Here is a 22,636-nt window from a genome sequence, read left to right as displayed (position 1 = left end):
ATCAAATTTAATTTTTTTTTTCAAAAAAAAGAGTTCTTTTGAATTATAGATGGAAGTCTAAAATTAATTTATTGTATAGTTTAAAATGCAACATTTGTAAATGTCACACATTAGGAACATAGGGTAAAAATCATCATATATAAAAAATGAAAAATCCATAACAAAGCTCAAATCTTTCGATCTGCACATTATGGGGTTGATTGGCAAATGCTTTCTATATCCCAGATTATTTCTAAAGCATAAAATTTTACTAATCATACTTTGTAAATTTTTTTAAAAGCTACAATTTTTTTTTTCTTTTTTGTTTATTTTTAGTTGTGGAAAGCAATAAATCTAAAGCACTTATTTTTGTTTTAGAAAATTTATATGTAGGTCACTAAATCTTTTCCAACCTACAGCTAAATTATTTACAACCACACCAAAAAAAATTACAGTTTTATTTTTACAGCAAAAAATATAAAGTTACAGCTTCTTTCATATGTTGCGAAAAATATATCAAAGCTGAGGTTAGGCTTCAGGCTTTGGAATTTAGCAAATACAACACATGTCAAAAGATTAGTTTTTAAGGTTAATTCCTTTTAATTTTTTTTATTGACAAAGTTGACAAAAATATATTATCCATTGATACTGGTTAGATGAATTAAGTGGCAAATAAGTGCATAATCAATTGAATTTGATTTGTAATGTAAGAACTTAATTCACATCCAAATAATTATTGTGATAATAAATTCTCAATATCCCATCATTGTTGTAAGTTGAATTCTGCAAATTAACAAAGTCATTATCTTCTCATACAGCACCACCTCGACACAATCATAAATCTGTGAAAACTTAAATTACAAATGTAGGATGCATTTTAACATTCATGTTTGAATCTGAACTGGAGATGTGTATATCTGACTGAAGGCTACAAATTGGTTAATGTCAAAACTGTAGTGTTTCTTAGTTGAGTAATACTATAAGTCTAGTCAGGTATAAATTTTCCGAAATAATTGCTTGTTTATGTTGTGGAAGTAGGCACATTACTAAACCTCATCAACTTGTGTGTGTGTTAATATGATATTTTACAAGTACTTGCTCATCCATATGATGGGTTATTGTCTTGGTATTAGTCCCGAGGAACAATCTAATAAGGAACTCAAATGCTGATATTAAATTAATCATATACAAGTAGCGAAAATGGTGGCACTGATCGTAAGGACAAAAAAGGAAAGGTTTGGAATGTCTAGGGTAAATGAAGTACAGCATGGAGGGTAATTTAAAAAAAAAATGTTAAAACATATTTATTTTTACGCGGAGTGGTTGTAATGGGAGTAGAAGAAATAAGCACGCGTTGTCCCTAATCTCTCTCAACTAATCTAAAGACATTTTATGTTTTGTCTCATCCGATCCCACTTAATTAAAATTATGTTACAACCATCTATCTAATTGGGTTTATCATCAAATCAGAGCATTATCGATAAGTTCGCAGATACCGAAGCAGAAACACTAAAGAGTGAAACAATGTAAATCCAAATCCTAAACGTCGTAGCATCTTCAGCTTTGGTGTATGCATGCCATTACATTCCAATTACTTCCCGACAAAAATTTGCTCCCACCACTTTTGATGTGCCTTTCAGACTTTATATCCCCATGTCCACTTCTTTCTTTTCAACCCCGCTCCATTTTCTAGCTATACTGTCTCGCCTATTTTTGTTAGAAACTGTTACGATTAAATTTACCAAATGAACCTAACTAATCAAAAGCAAGAGAGACACATTTAAGCAGAATGATCATATATAAGTTTGTGTCAGTGCTCGATCTATACACTTACGCTTTATCATTATGTCATCATGGAAAGGAGCTTAGATTATCATTTCAATCGAGAGAAAACGAGGAGATCGGGGAGAATGTCTTTGAGTAAAAACGAGTGGTCTTTTTCACAATTATTTATCTATCAAAACACATTCTATTATATCCTGATATCATTATTTCCTACTCCTGAACTCCTTTTGTCTTTTTTCCAATGTATAGGACCAGTTTTATATACTTTTTCCTACTTGCCAAATCATAAGAAGTTAAAAACATAAAAGTGGATCAACTAATTTATAGAAAACATTAACAACTTTTGACACTGCTTTAAAATGTGTTTCATTTTAAATTATATGCCAATAATATAACTTTAAATTCCACCGAGAGATTTGATGTAGAGACAAATAAGTGGCTCCATTTCACCATCTCCCAAGCCACCAAAATCTCTCCTAAACCCTTTTGTCACTCCCTTTTCTTATTCACTTTTCTTTCCAATGAAAAGTAAAATATCATTTGATTTTCTTGAATATAGAAGATATGAATACGAGCTATCAATGGTTATGCATATCTCCTTACATTACATATTTACATATGCAAGATTTTTTCATGTATTTTAGCTTGACAATCCACCATTGAAAAATTCATTATGTATAAGATTTAAGTTCTGTTACAAGCAAAAAAAAAAAGTATAAGATTAAAGTTCAAACATTAACCAGTTTCAAAAAAAAAAGTTCAAACATTAACAATAAAAAGTATATATATATATATATTATTCTAGATTCATTTCAAGCATTGACAATATATAAACAATCTAGATCCGTGGCAAAGAAAAGTTTCCATTACAAAAAGAACCCTTAGGAGGAGGTAAGTGGGAAGCATGAAAAAAGGGGGTTTATACAACTCAATAATCATCCAAGCAAACCAATCCATGTGCTTCCCTTGAAAGTCTTGAAACATTATTCTTGTCATTTTCCTCCCAGCCATCTTCTACTTTGGCCAACTTTTTTTGTTGCTTCAAAAAATAATTTCAAATATGCAAATATCCACTCACACATAATACATTCTCTTTTTACAATCCTTAGATTGTCCCTTTTGCCTTCTTCCTCTTGTTCTCTTCCCACTTTACTCCTGATTCTCTTCCTTTTGGAATTTCGTCGAACTACTCAACAACCCTATATACGTTTTATTTATTTTGTAATATTCTCATGCAGATTAAATAATAAGAAATGTCGACCACTTTCATCCATATATAAATAGGCATGATGCACGTAACATGGCCCCAAACCCTATAGCAACACACCCTCCACGACTCATATCATTACCATTATTACTATTATTATACTTTGCACGTCATGAATTCAATGGTAAGAGACCGCAAAGAACAAATGGTAATCCAGTCTTCAATCGTCTTGCTTCAAGAAAGATTCAGACAACTTCAGAAAGCGCGAGAGTTAAGAGCTGAACGAGAGCTCCTTAACCCTAAACCTAACCACCAAGACAACAATATCTCACAATATTACAGGGAACCCGTGAGTTTTTGTTTCTTCCAGTTTCTACCTCTAAACTCTCAAACAAGCTCGTCACAGCAGCTCCTCTCCCTCTCCTTGTGCCCTCACTCCACTTCTGATTCCATTGAAAAGCCTAAATTTTATCATCACTGGCCAAAAAAGGACGAGAATAAGGTGGTTGGGATTGATAGATACGATGACGTTGACACGTCTCTGCGTCTCTAAACTCATAAAAATTGCTCCTCTCCATCTTTTGTTGTTTTGTTTTGTTTCTAATTTAGAAATATGTATGTATAACCTTTTTGGTCGGTATTCTCTTTTACGGAGTCTTGTAGGTGGTGATGATATGTAATATGGAAGGGTCAAATGCGATCAAATATATTATTAACTATTTCGGAGCTACTGCTTATGATCTATTTTATATTACGTTGGCTACGTTGACAATGATCTACGTACTCATTGAGTTATTTGTTCTTGTTTTTGAATGGTTGCCAACTTAATTACCATCTTCCCTCAACTTGATATCGACTTATACGTAAGATAATGTTCTGTCTCTCTACTTTTTATATACTTGGAACTTAACTCTAGCCAAAAAGGCCATTGTAAGGTACATGTACTTGAAATTAGATTCATGTTGGCCTGCGCTTGCGCATGTTCAAACCCTGCTTTTGCTTCTCAAGAAAATTCAATGTTATATATTTTTTTAGAAATAGTGAAAATCTCATACGGGTCATGATAAAAAAAATGTCAATCACAATCAAAACTTACTTGCATGTATTTGAGACAATACTCTTTAACTCTTTCATACGTCAGTAATAACGAGAGAGAGATAGAGATATCAAAAGTAAGTGCCATTCAATTATAGCCAGATTTTAAAAGAATATATTCAATCCAGTATTATATTTTTAGTAGCTGACCACCCGCAACTAAACTTGGTGTTATATATTGGATCTTATATTTGCAAATCAAGTTTCACAAATTTTGAAGTTAGGTGCTATTGTTGGTTCTAAGTGATAATTAACAAATGAGAAAACTGGTATGCTTTGGTTCAGGCAATAAATCGAAGGCTTAACTGATACTCGCTTGATGATCTCTAGTTTAGATATTGATTACAGTAGAAGAGAATCAAGTATTTCAGATCTGTAATTTAACGTTAGACATAGACTTGCAACAAAGTAGCTGATTGGTTATATATTATTGGCTCTTGAGCTAAACACTACCATCCAATCTATAAGTAGGGCTTTTAATAATCATATATGATGAAAAATTTCACTATTAATTTAATAAATATATTGTTATTTTGTAAAAAAACTGTGTATTTAAAATATTTTTGGATTTAAACAATGCTTTTAAATTCAACCTGGACCCGCGTCAAACTGGTTAATCCGGTGATTCGATAATTTGATTTAGGTTTTTTAAAATATACATATTTTAAAAAATTACTAAAACCATAAACTAACCGATTGAAACCGATGGATGACCGATGTGTAATGCAATTTGATTTAAATTGTTATAGTTCCATAATTTTTCACATTTTAATCCAAATTTTAAAGTTCATTGTTTTGCAATTGTATGAAATTAGGACGTTTCTATACAATTTTGATAGATATAAAAATAATTAACAACTATAAATATGTCTTGATCATATTACTCCTTTTTATATAGCTTAATTAATTTTATTATATTTTTTTGTGTAATATATCTTGTTAATAATTTATATTATAATCAGTTCAAATTTGTTGTTAACAATTAGTGTTAAGCATTTTTCTATTTATTAAAATATATTTTGAACATTTTCATAATTATTTTCGTTATTATATTTATTGTACAATGTATAACGTTTATATATTTTTTTATGTAATGGCTATTATTGAATTATTATGTTATTTAAATAAATGATATAACTATTATTAAGTAAATATAAATAAATAATATGTTAATTTAATTGATATACTATTGATTGAAATGTTTTTGTAGTATTTAAACCTGTAAAAATAAGTTCTATTTATTTTCGTTGTTTTATAAATTATTTGATTTCCAATTATTTAATTTATTTAAATAATTTGAAAGAAAACTGTGAGAAATTATTGAAAAGATGAGTTATAATATTTTATATTGTTTGGCACAAGATTAATCATAGTGTTGTTTGGAAACATGGATAGTAGTATAAAGAAAGAGGTATATTGTTTGGAAACATGGATAGTAGTATAAAGAAAGAAATATTAGTTGTGATTTAATGTAGGTTTAACTATAAAATAGAAAGGTATTTATTTAAAAATGACAAAATAAATGTTAGGTTCAACATAATGTTTCTGTTTTAATTAGGGGTGGGAGTTCGGGTACCCATTCGGGTTCGGTTCGGATCTATTCGGGTTTCGAGTTTTCGGAGTCAAAGATTTCAGTCCCATTCGAATATTTCTAAATTACGGTTTGGGTTTGATTCGTATCTTTGCGGACTCGGTTCGGGTTCGGATCACCCGTTAAAATTGTTTTTAAAATTTTAAAATTCATTATATACTTTAAATTTCTCAAAATCTATAAACGAAATATTATATTACATAAAAATTTGAATAACATATGTCAAAATACCTAAACTTAACATATAATTTGATTTGGTTTGAATATTTGGATAGATAATCAATAGATAGTTCAAATATTTTTGGTGTTTTGAGTGTATTTTAACTATTTCAGACATTTATTTTTGACTATTTGTATATATTTTAAAGTATTTTGGACAATTTAAAAATATCTTATATATTTTGGATGTTTTTAATAGACATTAAATCTAAAATATATTTATATAAGGGGGTATAGAAATTAATTTCGGATACATTCGGGTACCCGGAATACTTTGGTTCGGGTCAGATTCGGTTCCGGTTCTTTAGATAGCAAAACTTTGAACCCGTTCGGATATTTAATCAATTTCGGTTTAGGTTCGGTACTATTTTTTCGGGTCGGGTTCAGTTCGGTTCTTCGGATTCGGAATTTTGGCTCAGCCCTAGTTTTAATAATATAGATATTCCAAATAACTTCATTAGTAAATAAATTAGGAATATTAAAAAATGTATATAATTAAAATTGGTTTAAATATATTATAATATTTTGGTTTAAAAATATATATATTATACTTTGTATGACATATGCATGCTGTAGTATCAGATTATAAATTTTCATTATAATATATGAAAACATGATTCTTATTAATACAAATCTGACATAGTATAGGAATACGACAGCAAAATTATACATAAATATTTTTCCAGAAAAAAAATATACATTAATGGAATACGTAAATATGTGCTTACTCATGTTTTTAAAAAAATATATGCATACACATAGAAGAAGCCGTGCATATCATCCATTGTCAATGAAGATTACACTATGTGCATAGTTTTAATTAATGGCCCATTATAGTATGTGATAACCTACTATTGTGAAAATTGGTTTACATTAAACGTGAGCAATCACTACAAGAAACCATACCTTTAACGAGGAAAAATTACGAGGAAATATATTCCTCGTAAATTTACGAGAAAATTACTACGATTTTACGACAAAACTGAATTTCGTCGTAAAGTCGTAGTAAAGTTACAAGGAAAATGTTTCGTGGTAATTTACATGTAAATTTACGTCGATTTTACGAGGAAAGAGAAAATTCGTTGTAAAGTCCTTGTAACTTTACAAGGCTTTTACGACGAAACATGTTACCATTAATTTTTGTGAAAACGTATTTTAAGAATGCTTTACCAAACTGATACCCTCGGTTTAGAGATTTTGGAATAACTTGATTACCTGCTATCAAAGTTACACCTAGTGAACGAATAGTTGCTAGAGAAGAATCACTTTTGCAAGAAGAAGTGTGTATCACTGAAGTGGAAGTATCTGAACAACAAACTGATGACATCCTTCTAATTGATGTGGATAACCGTCAATATGAAGATCTTTTCGACGATATGACGGATGAAGAAAGTGAAGAAGAGTTCGATGCAAGCGATGATAATCATTGTACTGATATTGTTGAAAACTCGAATGATTCAGAATGATGTAATATATGTTTTAAATATTTTAAAAAAATATATAAATCAGTTTAAGACTTAATGCAAGTGTATATTGTTTGGTTATAATAATTATTTGTTGGCTTTTAAGGATTTAATTGGAGTTTAGGGTTTAAGAGAAAATAGGATAAATGGGAGAATGGGGGAATGGGGTAAAAGGGATATGAGGTTATAGGTAAGAGACTTTGGGGGTTAGGGATTTGATTTTTAGGGATTCAGATATAGTCGTAGTAAATTCGTCGTAATGGAAAACACGGGCCTGGTATATTCCTTGTAATACACGTGTCCTTATAAATTCGTTGTAATCATTTCCTTGTAAATTCGTTGTAAAAATTTCCTTGTAAATTCGTTGTAATGCTCCCTTGCAAATTTGTTGTAACTCTAAAAACGCGGGCCTGGTAGATTTGTCGTAAACATGTGTCCTTGTAAATTTGTTGTAATTTTTTCTTTGTAAATTCGTTGTAATGCTTTCCTTGTGAATTCGTTGTAACTTTACAAGGATTTTTTTCACGAAACATGTTACCATTATTTTTGGTGAAAACGTGTTTAAGCTGTTTTACCAAACTGATTTTGTTGTAAGAATTCTCAAGCAAGTTAACTTCATTTCATACCCTCGGTTTAGAGATTACAGAATAATTTGATTATTTGCTATCAAGTGGTTGTTTGATTATAGTACTTATAACTTGCGTTTTAAGGATTCAATTGGAGTTTAGGGTTTAAGAAAAAATATGATAAAGGGGATGATGTGGTAAAAGGGTATGGTGTAAATAGATAAGTGATTTTGGGGTTTAGGGATTTGATTTTCGGGGTTTCAGATATAGTCCTAGTAAATTCGTCGTAATAGAAAACACACGGGCCTGGTAGATTCCTCGTAATATATGTGTCCTTGTAAATTCGTTGTAATGCTTTCCTTGTAATTTCATTGTAAAGCTTTCCTTGTAAATTCGTCGTAAAATTTTCCTTGTAAATTCGTCGTAAATATTCCTTGTAAATTCATTGTAATTCTAAAAACGCGGACCTGGTAGATTCCTCGTAACACTAAAAACGCGGGCATGGTAGATTCCTCGTAAAATTACGACGACTTTACGAGGAATGTTGTTTTCTTATATAAACTCGACACATGAATGAGGAATGCCTCCTTCATTCATCTCAAACCACTCCTCTCCTTCTCTCAAAGGTATGTTGTTTTTAATATTAATTTAGGTTTAGGTGGTTAGTTTAGGTGGTTAGTTTAGGTAATTAGTTTAGGTGATTAGTTTAGTTAATTAGATTAGGTGGTTAGTTTAGGTGGTAATTTTAGGTAACAAAACTATATTCAAATATTAGGTTGAGGCATTTAAACGACTGATTAAATATTTTTTTAAAAAAATTAAATATATTTTATTTTCTTATAATTTTATGTAATTAATTATATTAATATGTTTCTTTTTTCAAGGTGGCTCCTAAAAAGATGGAACTGACGGTATGAATAAGCTTCATCAATGAAGCCACAAGGAAGACTTCATCCTACTCTTCGAGACGGAACCCATAGATGAAGTACGAGACTCTCCATGAAGAAACACCTCCAACAACTACTTCGACGGCGTTCTCCCTTAGCTTTTTATTTTTCAATTTTTTTGTTTTCTATTAGTAATTTGAATATTATTTTATGAAATTTATATATTTTTTAAAAAAAATATTTTAATTTTCAATATTTTATTTTATAAATTATATATTTTGATTTTGAATATTTCATAATAATATAATAATATGACAATGAGATGTAAATTTCTCGTAAAGATTACGAGGATTTTACAAGTACTTCCTTGTAAAATCCTCGTAATCTTTACGGGAAATTTACTAGGAAATACTTGTAAATTCCTTACGGGAAATTTACTAGGAAATACTTGTAAATTCCTTGTAAATATTACAAGGACTTTACATTAAAAGACTTGTAAATTCGTCGTAAATTGTACAAGTACTTAAAGACGACTTTACAAGGAAACTATACGAGTCTTTTACGATGAAGCGTAACTACGAAACTACGACGAAATACTCTCTTTCGCTTTTACAACGAATTTATTTCGTCGTAAATGTTACATGGAAGTTACGACGAATCTTGCATTACGACGGACGTTTTACAACGAAACGCTATTCCTTGTTAATTCGTTGTAACCCTTCTATTACAACGAATTAACAAAAAATATGACCCTTGTAATAAATATGTTTTCTTGTAGTGAATATCTTATATATTAAAACAGAAGTCATTACATTGATTCATGTGTAATTTTTTTAAAAATAGACTTAATGGACATATTCCTAGAAAATCATATTACATTTAATCTCTAATCTTATCATTTAAATTTTGAGCTTACCAGAAATTTTTATTGGGATATCAATAATTGGATCTAAACAATAGATGATCCATTGGATTTATAAATAGTATAAATTAAATAGATATAATTTAATGTTGTAATACTATACATCCATATGTTAATTATTTAAATATTTGTCGATGTAAACTTTTAAAATTATAAATATTTTTTTTAAATAACAAAAATCATATTATCTAACAATGATTAATCTTTACTACCTTAAACCAATGAAAACAGATTAACTATATAGTTTATTTTAAAAATTAAATAAAAACTAAATGTTTAATTATTTACTCAATAATATAAATCTATGAAGCAAAAAGTTTAATTTTTTAAAAAAATTCTAAATTTGTGAAATGTTACAATATTTTTGACTATGACAATAAAACAATATTTTACTAATATATATATATATATATATATAGTTACGATTTTAATAATGAAATAATAATCCGAAAATATATATATATAAGAAGATACAAATACGTGTGAAAATTTGAAACAATCTATTCAATGAAAAAATATACCGTATGCTTATTATGTTTTAAAAATTGATAGACACATATATATTATAATATATACCAATTTAGAATTGAAAACAAAATGTTTATATAAAAATAAATGAAAAAAAAAATTCGCGCGGTTGCGCGGATTAAGATCTAGTTTGGTATTAAGTGGATATCATGTTAACTTAGAATATTAAAAAATTTAGAATAAAAATAGACAGTGGGTTGAGGAATCACAAATATAAAAGTATGGAACCGGTTTAGTCTTTGAATTATTAATCACTTTTTATTTAGAAAAATACATTGAGTTATCAATCAGTTTGAATTATTTATAATGCTTCAAATATTATTACATCTTTTGTTGGACTATTTTAAATTTAAATGACAACTTCCAACAGTAGATAAAAAATATGATCCTAAATTAATAGATTAGATGCCTCTATTTAAATGATGTGAAATTGGACATTTTTTGTTGCTGCATAGATCAGAAAAGAATAAATAGTTAAAAAAACAAAAAAAACAATTCAAGTAGAACCAAAATACTAAAAGAAATTTGAGCACATACATTTAAACACAAATGCTCGGTGTTCTAAAAAACGGTGTACGCGACCTCTAGGCGTCCTTATAGGCGGTAAATCAGATTTAAACGAAACGATTTTTGATTGATTTTTTTAAAAATCGGTCTAGTGTTGAAAAAAATCAATGTGACGTCCGCTTAATCAATAATATTTTATAAAATTCCTAATTACCGCTTAGCGATCTGTTGAACATTGTAAATATCTAAAGATAATTTGATTACAAACTGTAAAACAAATATCAAAAAGAAAATTTGATCAGTTTTGATGTGAAAAGTTTTAAGCAAATATCTGAAGAGAACATGACATGATCGAGTCCTAACTTTTTTTTTGAAGAATTCGAACTTATTTAGTGAAAATAATAATTCGGACTTCAACTGTTTAAATCAGTGACCCAACTCCCAACTCCAGATCTCTCCATTATTTTTGTAATGATCAAAACTTTGAAAATTATAAAACATAAAGAGTTAACTTTAAATCATTCACCAGATTTTTGTCGACGACCAGATAGTTAAAAATTGTTTAATTTATGTTTAAGTTTAGAAAAACCCCACGAAAAATGAACATAGATAACATAGATACAAATCCTTTCATAACGATCGATCGCTAGTCGTTTATCCAGTCGAGTAGCATAAGGTGAAATGAATTTCTTAATGTTATACACCACTAGTTGAAAGAACAGTGGTAGTTTTTTGACCGGAGAGCAGTAGCTTCCTTTAATGGGCCCATCCGGCCCAACAAGGAAATTTCTGGGTCGGAGAGAGCCTCTAGACAAAACAGAGGCTCGGCCCTGCTTTTGTTGCGGATTGAGAGAGAGAGAGAGAGAGATCCGATTCTGATCAGAGATTTGTAGATTGTTCGAAGAAGATGAACACTGACATCACTGCCTTGGAGAAGCCCCAGTACCCCGTCGTTGATCGGAATCCTCCATTCACAAAAGTCGTCGGAAACTTCAGCGTCCTCGATTACCTCCGTTTCTCCACCATCACCGGCGTTTCCGTCACCGTCGGCTATCTATCAGGTCCACTTCTCTCCCTTTCTCTCTCTATCTGTTGGAATGCGTGTGAATATACTCATCGATTTGGCGATGTGTAGGGATTAAGCCTGGTATCAAGGGACCGTCAATGGTGACGGGAGGACTGATCGGACTCATGGGTGGGTTCATGTATGCGTATCAGAACTCGGCGGGGAGGCTCATGGGTTTCTTCCCTAACGAGGGCGAGGTCGCTAGCTACCAGAAGCGTGGTTGGTTCCCCAAATGAGTCTAGGGTTTTTGCTGGATCTGGGTTCGATTTCGAAAAGAAGTCTCTTTTTTTTTTATTTGCTACTCCTTTTGTTTGAGGATAATGTTTGCCTCTGTTTGAGGATAATGTTTGCCTCTGTTTGTTAAAACCTTTTGGTATCTTCTTTGTAGTGTAGTTTGTGTGCAAATATTGGTTTCAAGAGATATGTGTATCAGTGTCAACGTTCCAGATGAACTTGGAGCAGCTGCATTTTTGAGTCTCTTGATAGACTCTGCCTCTTGTTCCTATCCTGGTAAAAGGTTTTTAAAAGTTTTAGAAAGGGAGTTTTTTCTGAATTGAGGATAAAAGAAGCCTACGAAGTATTTTGTAGCTGCAACTTCTAGCAGTTTCACGTTCCCAGTCCTGCATGGAGGAGCGTGCTTCATACGAAATGGAGGGGGCATGATTCGTAAAAGTACAAGTGACCCCAAACGATGTCACAATATATCACTGGAACCATGTATGGAGTGATACCAAATATGTGCCTCTAATTTTTAAATATTTTTGTTCAGCTCTCTTTTGTTTTCTCATATCATTGTCTCTCTATATTACTCTTTTCTTTACTGAATATTTACATCAAAAACGTGACTATGAGTATGAGTTTAGTTTTTCTATTTGATGTTTCAACCAACAGTTCCAAAAATTATGAGTGAGATTTGATCCTTAACCAAAATTTTTATTTAGCAACTTATTTAAGAGTACCATATTATCAATAATTAACTTACAGCTGAAGCAAAAAAACAAAAGAAAAATACAGCTGAAGCACTAGCATACTAGTGACGAGAAAGCGAGAACAACTACAACAAGAGCGAAAATTAAGACTGTTTCAGAATTGTCTTAAGCAAAAGCGTGAAAGACTGGTTCATAACTAATTGATGTACTATCCTCTGCATCAAATATGTTTTCAATCAAATTACAAGTCACGCACATGACACATGTCTACATGTCTCATATTATATACATACGACATACCAATTCGATGACGCATGCATTAACAAAATCATATTCTCGGACCAAATTCTTATCAGTATGCAGCAAGCTTAGTCCAGTCAGCGATATATGTATTTAAGTAACTAAAGTTAGCTCAGTATATTATCTTCTTTAACCTAAAGATCCCTAATCGTATATATTGTTATTATTACTCCTTAGACGATATACCGAATACTCTGTTGGAGATACGTACGGTTTTTTACACTATGTGATTAAGGAAAACCACAACCATTAAACATTCCCCTTTTCTTGTGAATCGTTTATGTACCTAAAGTTAGTCCTTACTTATTGTATATTATACCACTTGTTTAACCATCAATACCACTTGTTTAACCATCAAGTTGTCACTATTATTTTTGATTTTTATTACTAAATTTAGTACTTAAATCTGATTCTATTCTCTGTAAATACAATTTTGCGCATCCACCAGATTTCACTTTTTGTTTCAAAGTGTTAACTGAAACACTAGACATCTTTCTGAGTTTCTGGAGATTTTCTTTCTTGTTTTTGAATCAATATATACTTGGAAAATCATCAAGAGTGTTTTATGCCCAGGTAAATATCTTCCCTGCTTTGTGAGTCTGCCTGATGTAATTTGGAAACACTACCTTCTTGCAAATAATATATTTGACAAAATTAGTTTTGTTTGTTCAACTCAGTTTCATTCTATATGTTCTCAGTATGTGAGTCCGAAATTAATTGTTCTGGAAACCATTCCATTAACAAAAATAATAATACTCTATATAGTCTTGTCTTTATATATTACTTTTAGTTTATGTTCTGGTTAATTTGTATTTAATCTATAATTAAATAAAATCAAATATCTCTTAGACCAATGGCAAGTGAGGCCCTTCCGAAGAGTGAGCAGTCTGCTCCATAGAGTTTGGAAATAATCTAATCCCAACATAGAGTTATATCATAAACCTAATATTTTTGGATCCATTTTAACCGTATTAAAACAATAAATATGAATGTATAAATTCGATAAAATATTTTAAAATTTTAATAAAATTTGTTTTCCTCTCATTTGTAGCTTGCAAAAACTCGGCTGGCTAAATGTTTCTCCTCAGCCATATTATTATAAATATAATTTGAAGTCTGAATAGATAATGGAACTAGAGGGAGCAGAATCGATGAAGAGTAGGAAGGAACAAGAAAGGGAAAGGAGGTTGTAATGGGGTTCATGGGCTCGGGTTCATAGGCCCGGATATAAAAAAGAAATATTTAAATGGATTTATTTCCGCGACCCGCGTCTTACGAGTGACTCGGTATGAGGCGGGTTCACGCCAGGTGTCACGGTTCCATTGGCGCCGCGTTGTTGACGTCACGACGACGAAAGGGGAGAGAAATTCATTTTTTCATTTTCCAGAAAAAACTAGGGTTTTCTTCCGAGAGGCGATATCTCGTGCGATTTTGATCTTTCTTCACTTTTCTCCACTTTTCTCCATCGAATCGACGACGGAGTGTCTCCTCGACGAGAATAGGTCAGTGTCGAGTCAATTTCCCGTTAGATCGAAGCGTTTTGATGTCGATTAGTGGAGTTCTCAAATTAGGGTTCAAACTCGATTTTGGGGGTTTCGATTCTAGGGTTCCAAATCGTCATATGGGTTACATTTTGGGTAAGATCGAACCGTTTAGTTGTCGATTAGTGGGGTATTGGAGGTAGGGTTCAAACTCGAGTTTTGGGGGTTTCGATTTTAGGGTTCCGAATCGTCTTATGGGTTTCATTTTGGGTTAGATCGAAGCGTTTTGTTATCGAATAGTGGGTTCCATTATGGGTTCCGTTCATGATATAATTTTGTGATTTTGTTGTAAGCCGTTTGCTTGTCTGCTTCAGATGGATCCCGCAGAGGAGAGAAGAGATACAAAAAGGCATCAGGAGAACTGCAACATGTTGGGATACGTGGCCGATTCTGAATATGGGATTCCTAGAAGATGTCCCTGTGGTGGGAGAATCATTGACGAGGTTCGCGGGAAGGAAGAGTACGACACTCATCCTGGGAAACGCTTCTTCAGCTGCATAAACTACGAGGTAAGAGATACCTCAACAGACGCATATATTAGTATAGAATTTTTTTTTATGTTGTCTGATGTTTTTTTTTGTTGTCCCCAAGGCTGATGGATTTCATTATCGTCAGCCTTGGGTAATAGGCGTCCAGGAGGAGATCGAACGCCTGCATAAGCGTGTGGAGGAGGCTGATGAGTTGATCAAGTTGGTGCCCAATCTCAATAAACAGATTGAGAGTGTCGAGGTTAGTGTCGTTTTTTAAGAGTAGCTCATAGGAATTTAATATTGGTAATGTTTGGGTTTTTTTAATTCACTAACAAGGTTTCTATGTTTCCATGTGCATGCACATGTTAAAAGGCTCAGTTTGCTGCTTGATCACCTCACTGGTGACGTTTATAACCTCACTGTGCAGATGGCTAATCTGGAGAAGGTCTGCTTTGAATGAAATTGTTTAGGTAAACACTCTAACTAAACTGAACTGAACTAGAAGTAGTTTCCTTGTAGGTTGCTTGGTTGAACTTCACTAGGTAGACTAGGAAGTAAAGTAGATGTTCATAAATCTAGTTTCTGTGTTGTATTAATTGATATGCTTTGAAAGTGATGTGATGCTCTCTATAGTACGAACTGAACTAGGGTAGTTGGTTGCTGTGATGAATGCTTGAAAGTGGTTGTGTTTTGATGAATGCTATCTTTGTAATACTTGTTAGCGTTTTAAAAATGTGATTTGATGTGTAATGAATGCACTCTGTTCGCGTTTTTAAAATGTGATTTGAAAGTGGTTGTGTTTTGATGAATGCTATCTGTGTAATCAATGTTTGGTAGTTAGAAACGCAAACCAAAATATTAGTTTAAAAACATAGTCAATCTTTCTACCCTTAACTCAAACCAACTTCTGAAAACACATACCAACTTTAAAACACACCAATCGAAACACAATGGATCCGTTTTCCCTTACTTCTCCCGGCCCTGTGAACATAGACGTAGGGTCTTCTGATGTTCCTAAACCGGTGGAAAGGAGAAAGTGGACAACACAAGACGACTTAGTCCTCATAAGTGCTTGGTTAAACACCAGCAAGGATCCCATAGTTAGTAACCAGCAGAAGTTAGGGTCGTTTTGGAAAAGAATTGAGGATTATTTCAATTCAAGCCCTCAGCTCACAGGCTTTGCTTCTAGAGAGTGGAGTCAGTGTAAGCAGAGGTGGGGTAGGCTCAATGACCAGGTGTCTAAGTTTGTGGGAAGCTATCAGGCCGCTTTGAAGGAGCAAGCTAGTGGCCAAAATGAGAACGATGTCATGAAGTCTGCCCATGACATCTTCTTCAACGACTACCACGGCAAGTTCACACTTGAACATGCGTGGAGGGAGCTGCGGTTCGATCAAAAATGGAGGTCTATCTCTTTACCAAGAGATGGTGCAAAGGAGAAAAGGAAGGAAGCTGCAGAGACGGTGCCTGACTCGGAAGAGGTAAGGCCACCTGGTGTTAAGGCTTCCAAAGCAGCCAAACACAAGAAGAATGGGAATGAAGTTGCATATGATCGACTACAGAGCATTCTAGACTTAAAACAGAACATATCCAAATAGAAACTACTATATCGTCTCCTCTCAAAAAAAGTAACTCTCACTGAAAGTGAGGTGTCTCTGAAGGACAAACTCGTAGCTGAGATGCTTTGATCTGGTCAGTGATTAGTTGCGTAGTTGTTTAGGTAGTTATGATGTTCTGTTGATTGTTTACGTTGTGCAGGTCACGGGTTGATTATTTGCTTACTTGGTTATTTGCTTACTTGATTATTTGCTAGCTTGATTATTCGCTAACTTGATTATTTGCTTACTTGGTTACTAACTATTTGTCTTGCTTCTTCTTTTGTTTTTTGTTGTGCAGGTCACGGGTTGAACATCTACTGGCGTGTTTGGTTCCTTCTGCAGGTCACGGGTTGTACTAGCTAGTGGTGTAGTTGTGGTTGTAGTAGGTGTGTTTGTGTCACGGGTGATGATGCTCTCAGAGTTTTCTACAAGCTAGTCACGGGTTGTAGTAGGTAGAGCTGTAGTTGATGAATTATGTTTGTGTCACGGGTGTGAAAGTGTAGTATTTTGTTGGTTTCTACACTTCACGTGTGTTGTAAAACAATGACTATATAATCTGTCTCATTTATGCATTGCTCTCTCAAATATTGTTCACCTCTTTTTCTCTTAAACTTGTACTTCTTCATCGCTTCTCTCTAAAACAATAAGAACACAACTATCATCCTCTATCTTCTTTAAATCATATAGCACAAAACACTCAAGCCCACGCCACAAAACACTCAAAACACACTTAGCCAAATATTCTTCTTCTATCTCCAATTTTTTTTTTTAAAAACCATTAATCATATTTTCTTCTTCGATATCCTTTTTTTATTAAACACACTTAGCCAAATATTCCTATTCTGTCTCCACCTTTTTTTTAACCTTTAATCATATTTTTACTAAATTAAAACATAAAATTTCATCCTCATCGTCAGATGGCGTAGATGAAGCTGTTGAAGAATGGTTCGACGAAGAATTTGATAATCTCGTCGACTCCCTAGTTAATGATCAAGCAAAAAAACCAAAGAGACGGGCTTACTACGAAAGACATCGGGAAGAAGGACACAATCAACTATGGAATGACTATTTCAGGGAACATGCTACATACCCACCGGAAATGTTTAGAAGACGTTTTTGAATGCACAAGCCATTGTGGATGCTTTAAGAAATGAAGTTCCATACGTTCAGCAAAGAAGAAATGCTCACGGAAGGTATGGCCTATCTACACTGCAAAAGTGTACAGCAGCTATACGTATGCTGGCATATGGTCAATCAGGAGATACGTATGACGAATATCTCCGACTAGGTGAAAGTACTGCACTTTTATGTTTGGACAATTTCACTAATGCGATAATACAATTGTTTGGCCATGAGTATCTAAGAAGACCTACAACTGATGATCTTCAACGACTACTGGATATTGGAGAGTTACGCGGGTTCCCAGGAATGGTAGGCAGCATCGACTGTATGCATTGGGAGTGGAAAAATTGCCCAACAGCTTGGAGAGGACAGTACACACGTGGTTCAGGAATGCCGACAATTATCTTAGAGGCGGTGGCATCACAAGATCTATGGATATGACACGCATTTTTCGGACTTCCAGGTACCCTCAACGATATTAATGTTCTTGATCGGTCACCAGTTTTTGATGACATTATACAAGGTCGAGCTCCTAAAGTAAATTTCAGGGTCAACAACCACAATTATCGTATGGCGTACTATCTTAGCGACGGAATTTATCCGAAATAGTCAACATTTATCCAATCAATCTCACTTCCTCAAACTCCAAAAGCACAACTATTTGCTCAACATCAAGAAGCCGTAAGAAAAGATGTCGAACGTGCTTTCGGAGTATTGCAAGCGAGGTTTGTAATAGTTAAAAACCCAGCACTACTATGGGACAAGGAAAAGATAGGAAGGATTATGAGATGTTGTGTCATACTGCACAACATGATAGTAGAGGACGAACGCGACAGATTCACTCAGTATGATACAGATGAATTCGAATCAGGAGAGTCAAGCAGAAGTTCTCAGGTTGATGTCGTCTCCTCTACGGAAAGCCTTTCTAATGTCGGTGAAATGCGTGGGATTCGCAATCAAATTCGGGATCAACAGATACATCATCGTTTGAAAGCTGATTTAGTTGAAAATATATGGCAAAAGTTTGGTAATCTTGATGAATAATCTTTGTATGTTTAAGATTTCTCTATGTATTAAATAACTTTTAACAAAAAAAAAAATTATAAAAAATAATTTAAATTTCTAAGAACCCCATATTCGGGTTCACCAATGGAAAAACACAATCAATACAGGTTCATCACTATTTCTGACCCCATCACAAATATAATAAAAAAAATCCAATGAACCCAAGAGACTGAGAAAGAAGACGGAGAAAGAAGACGGTTTCTGAGCGAAGATGAAAGGGAAAGGCATTTAGCACGGCGCCGGAAAAACTACCAACTCCGAAGGCAGAGAGCAGAGATAAATCGCATCGACTGTCAGGTCCAAGCGATCACCGGAGGTAGCCAAGCAACACTAACCTCACCTCCTGATTCCGGAACCAGTAATACTGTCCCGTTGGCAGAGTCTGATCAAAGTAAGGATGCTCTCACAATCATCATCTAGTTAATTATGAGAAGATATACAACCTATAGTAACTAAAATGTTTATCATTTATTTGTGTTTCAGGTGTGGATATACCAATGGAGAAGTTGGGTCAACTGATTGGGACAATACGGCTGAGCCGTGTGAAACATCTGGTGAGGACACTAAACAAGTCCACTGCTATGAGTGTAGAGGCAAGTAACAATGAAACAACAGAAGAAAAAAACATACATGATTAAGCTAACTAGCTCAGATTGTATATTGATATACTCAATGGAAGAGATCTATTTTAATTAGTTAAGGCTAAGATGTGGGTAAGTGTGAAAATTGACAGGTACTGCAATGTCAAGTGGGTTACGTTTGAGTGAGGTGAAACAACTAGTGAGGTCAAAGGGGGCAACAAGAGGGATTGTTGTCACAACATTAGCTCTCTCCACAAACTTTACTCAAATAATTTAGGGTACTAACTACTTTTCTTCATGAAGTGATTTCAGCTTTACTAGAGTTCAGAGCTTGAATGGAAGTCTTATAAATTAATATTTGTAAAAGCGAATCCATTATTTTGTGAGAATTAGAAATTCAATATTTTTGCTTGTTCCCATACACAAGTGAAAGTACTTTTTAGCTTAGATAAAAACTGAGTTTTGCAATCAATTACTGAAAATGTAGAAGGAACTAACAAAGACATTTGGTAGTACAAATGTTTTTTTTATGGGTAGAGAGATTAAAAACCATCTTGATTTTTTATACGTGTTTGCTTGTGAATTAACGTGATGAAATTTTAATTTTGAGATACACCTTCAAATACATTTGTGAAACATACATCTTCCATGACAATAACTCGTCATCTTCAAATTCTATGTATCATCAAAGTTTTTTTTTCTGGATAGAGATGGATAAAATTTAATTTTGACATAAAGTTTTATTGTACGTTCAGTTTGTAAATATATTTGCTTGGTATGAAAATTAGGTTGTATTGTATACATAAATTCATAATATTTTTGTCCTTTAGTTTTGGTGATGTATATTAGAGCACCTCCAGTAGAGGTATCTCATTGAATATCTAAACATTTTTTAAGAATAAAGAAAAAAAGAGAAATTGGAGAAAGAAATCGGCAGTTAATTGCTGTTTTATAACTTTAATGCTTGGAAGAAAAAGAAAACGCACTGTTTTGAAAGGCGACACAAAAAGCGATAAAAAAGGCGATTTCTATGGGGTTTTCGCGATGGATCCGGCGGACCCGCTGATGTTAGGAGTTTTCAAGGCTCCTAATACAAATGATGTAGTATAAAAGATTGTCGAACAAATTCTAAGGAATTTCAAAGCACCGAGAATGCAAGTACGTACTTAATCTAAGTGCAACCGATAATTTGGATGGTTTTAAACTACTAATAATAATATAATGCAAGAATAGAACAATAAAACAATAAAACTAATGACTTTCTTTGGTTATGATAAAAGAGAACTTATGGGTATAGGAATTAGACCTTGGATGATCAAGTTTCGAACTAAGGATGACAAATGATCAATCAAACTATCAACCTTAAGCTTAGACACAATCTTAAACAAACTCTATGTCTAGATGAATGTTCATTTACTAACATATTTCAAACATCAAATGTCTTTGGTTGAATAATATGAAAGCAATCATTACTAACAAGTCTATTGGCTATCTTAACACCTTTAACAACAAATGTCTTTGGTAAAGTATGTTAAAAGCTTTGGGGAGTTGTCTCAGGCATTTCATCAAACACCTTGTGGGTGGAAAATGCCTAAAGATCAACTTTTGATAGGCCAACTCAGAAGATGCATTATGAATACTCTATTAGCAAGGAATAAGAAGGATCTACACTGTAACATCCTAGATCTAGCCTAATCACCCTTAATCTCCCTAACCCATGAATTCAAGAATGGATTACTCACTACTCTTCATGATTCCTCTTAAACCCATATTGAATTTCAGATTAATCATGTAGAAAAATACATATAATAGATATGAAAACAACAGAATTGCAATAACAAAATGATCAATTGATTCAAAGAGATAAACTTTCCAAGAGGTTTTGGTGGTTTTCTTTTGATAAAAGATAATCTGCCTCTAATGGCTTACAAAAGATACTTAAACTTAGGTTTAGAAAGTAAAAACGTGCATAATGAAATGACCAAAAGGCCCTAGAGTAAACATGAAGTCGAGCAAACAAAAGGCGCGCAGCGACCTCCAGTAGTCGCTCCAGGCTTCGGGAGCGACCTGGAGGGGTCGCTGCGAGACGTCGCTCTCGTGTCTCCGAGTGATGAAAACGCGAGCGACTTCTCCGCGTCGCTCTGGTAAGGTCGCTCTCGTGCCTCCGAGCGATGAAAAGGCGAGCGACTTCTCTGCATCGCTCTGGTAAGGTCGCTCTCGTGCCTTCGAGCGATGAAAACGCGAGCGACATCGGGGTGTCGCTCTGGCCAAGTCACTCTGAAGGGGTGTCACAGCGACTTCACGGTGTCGCTCCGGTGAGGTCGCTCCCATGCACTGCTCATCCAATGATCATCTTTATCACCTCTTCTGAGCTCCAAATGCACCCAAAAGTCTCCAAGAACTCCATGTGGTACTCCAATACCTGATAAAGATTCATGTATGCAAAATGCAACCTAAACATGGCTAAATTCTAGTCTATATGATCAAAATGCACATGGGTGAATGGATAAAACAATAGAAATATGCAAGATATCAACTCCCCCAAACTTGTTCTTTTACTTGTCCACAAGTGAACTTTCTAGAACTCATAGGGAGAGAGGGTTGAAGGTGGGAGCTCATAGCCAAAAGAAACACAACTAGCACTCAATTCAACATCTAATCCAACATGAGCACACTCTCTTATTACACTATAGCTTCTCTAGGCCTATCTCAACTCCTTTTGCCCTTACTCTCATCATCAAGCATCCACACATTCAAATCAACCAACCCTCACATTCATTAAGCATAAAACATCAGGTGAATTCTTGCAAATTGTCAATTGGTCCAAATCATTTGGTTGTGTAAGGGAAGGCTTTTTATTCAAGTGAGTCAAGAGGTTCAAGATATATGATCTTTGAGGTGGTTTACTCTCGAAACAAGTAGCCTTGACATTGCACATAATATATCTAAGAAAGGGACCAACTCATGCATACAATGCTCAATCTCCATTGTTCTACCCTTTTCCCAAACATACAAGTTACACAATCACTTCCCAATATCAAACCCAACTCACATCTCTCACCAAAAGAACCCAAGAACAATTTGCACATAAAACTCTTTTTCTTTGAAATCTATAAAGGATTTTCCTCAACTTCAAAACAATCTTAGCTCCTAACAACTTTGCTAGCCCTCTTTTTTTTTTGTTTTTTTTCTTTCTTCTTTTCTTATATTTTTCTTCT

The 22,636-nt window shown here is 33.5% G+C and overlaps 3 protein-coding genes and 2 long non-coding RNA genes across 5 annotated transcripts; all 5 read left to right on the top strand.

Moving 5' to 3' along the window:
* Positions 1-3,034: 3,034 nt before the first annotated feature.
* Positions 3,035-3,701, top strand: BNACNNG40280D. The gene has a single exon (XM_013835109.3). It carries the CDS (start codon positions 3,144-3,146, stop codon positions 3,522-3,524), a length of 381 nt encoding a protein of 126 aa, XP_013690563.1. The 5' UTR covers positions 3,035-3,143; the 3' UTR covers positions 3,525-3,701.
* Positions 3,702-5,923: 2,222 nt separating this feature from the next.
* On the top strand, positions 5,924-9,083 carry LOC125580934. The gene is made up of 2 exons (XR_007318652.1): positions 5,924-8,531; positions 8,790-9,083. It is a non-coding gene; the product is annotated as an uncharacterized LOC125580934 (long non-coding RNA).
* Positions 9,084-11,312: 2,229 nt separating this feature from the next.
* Positions 11,313-12,261, top strand: LOC106391985 (NADH-ubiquinone oxidoreductase 20.9 kDa subunit). The gene is made up of 2 exons (XM_013832745.3): positions 11,313-11,810; positions 11,885-12,261. The coding sequence occupies exons 1-2, from the start codon at positions 11,657-11,659 to the stop codon at positions 12,049-12,051; spliced, it is 321 nt and encodes a 106-aa protein (XP_013688199.1). The 5' UTR covers positions 11,313-11,656; the 3' UTR covers positions 12,052-12,261.
* Positions 12,262-16,005: 3,744 nt separating this feature from the next.
* LOC111201699 (glutathione S-transferase T3-like) lies at positions 16,006-16,650 on the top strand. Its single transcript, XM_022693976.1, has one exon. It carries the CDS (start codon positions 16,006-16,008, stop codon positions 16,648-16,650), a length of 645 nt encoding a protein of 214 aa, XP_022549697.1.
* A 1,203-nt stretch (positions 16,651-17,853) lies between these two features.
* LOC106395746 lies at positions 17,854-19,449 on the top strand. Its single transcript, XR_007318651.1, has 2 exons — positions 17,854-19,228; positions 19,321-19,449. It is a non-coding gene; the product is annotated as an uncharacterized LOC106395746 (long non-coding RNA).
* Positions 19,450-22,636: the final 3,187 nt, after the last annotated feature.

Source organism: Brassica napus, chromosome C1, assembly GCF_020379485.1.
Source record: "Brassica napus cultivar Da-Ae chromosome C1, Da-Ae, whole genome shotgun sequence".
Classification (NCBI taxonomy): Eukaryota; Viridiplantae; Streptophyta; class Magnoliopsida; order Brassicales; family Brassicaceae; genus Brassica; species Brassica napus.
The sequence above is the reverse complement of the archived record's forward strand: the minus strand, read 5'-3'. Positions and strand labels throughout refer to the sequence as shown.

Excerpts from the sequence above, each read along its gene's own strand:
- LOC106391985 (XM_013832745.3), top strand. The coding sequence starts at position 11,657 with ATGAACACTGACATCACTGCCTTGGAGAAGCCCCAGTACCCCGTCGTT. Across the intron at positions 11,811-11,884 it reads CACCGTCGGCTATCTATCAG|GGATTAAGCCTGGTATCAAG; the intron begins GTCCACTTCTCT and ends GGCGATGTGTAG.
- BNACNNG40280D (XM_013835109.3), top strand. The coding sequence starts at position 3,144 with ATGAATTCAATGGTAAGAGACCGCAAAGAACAAATGGTAATCCAGTCT.
- LOC111201699 (XM_022693976.1), top strand. The coding sequence starts at position 16,006 with ATGGATCCGTTTTCCCTTACTTCTCCCGGCCCTGTGAACATAGACGTA.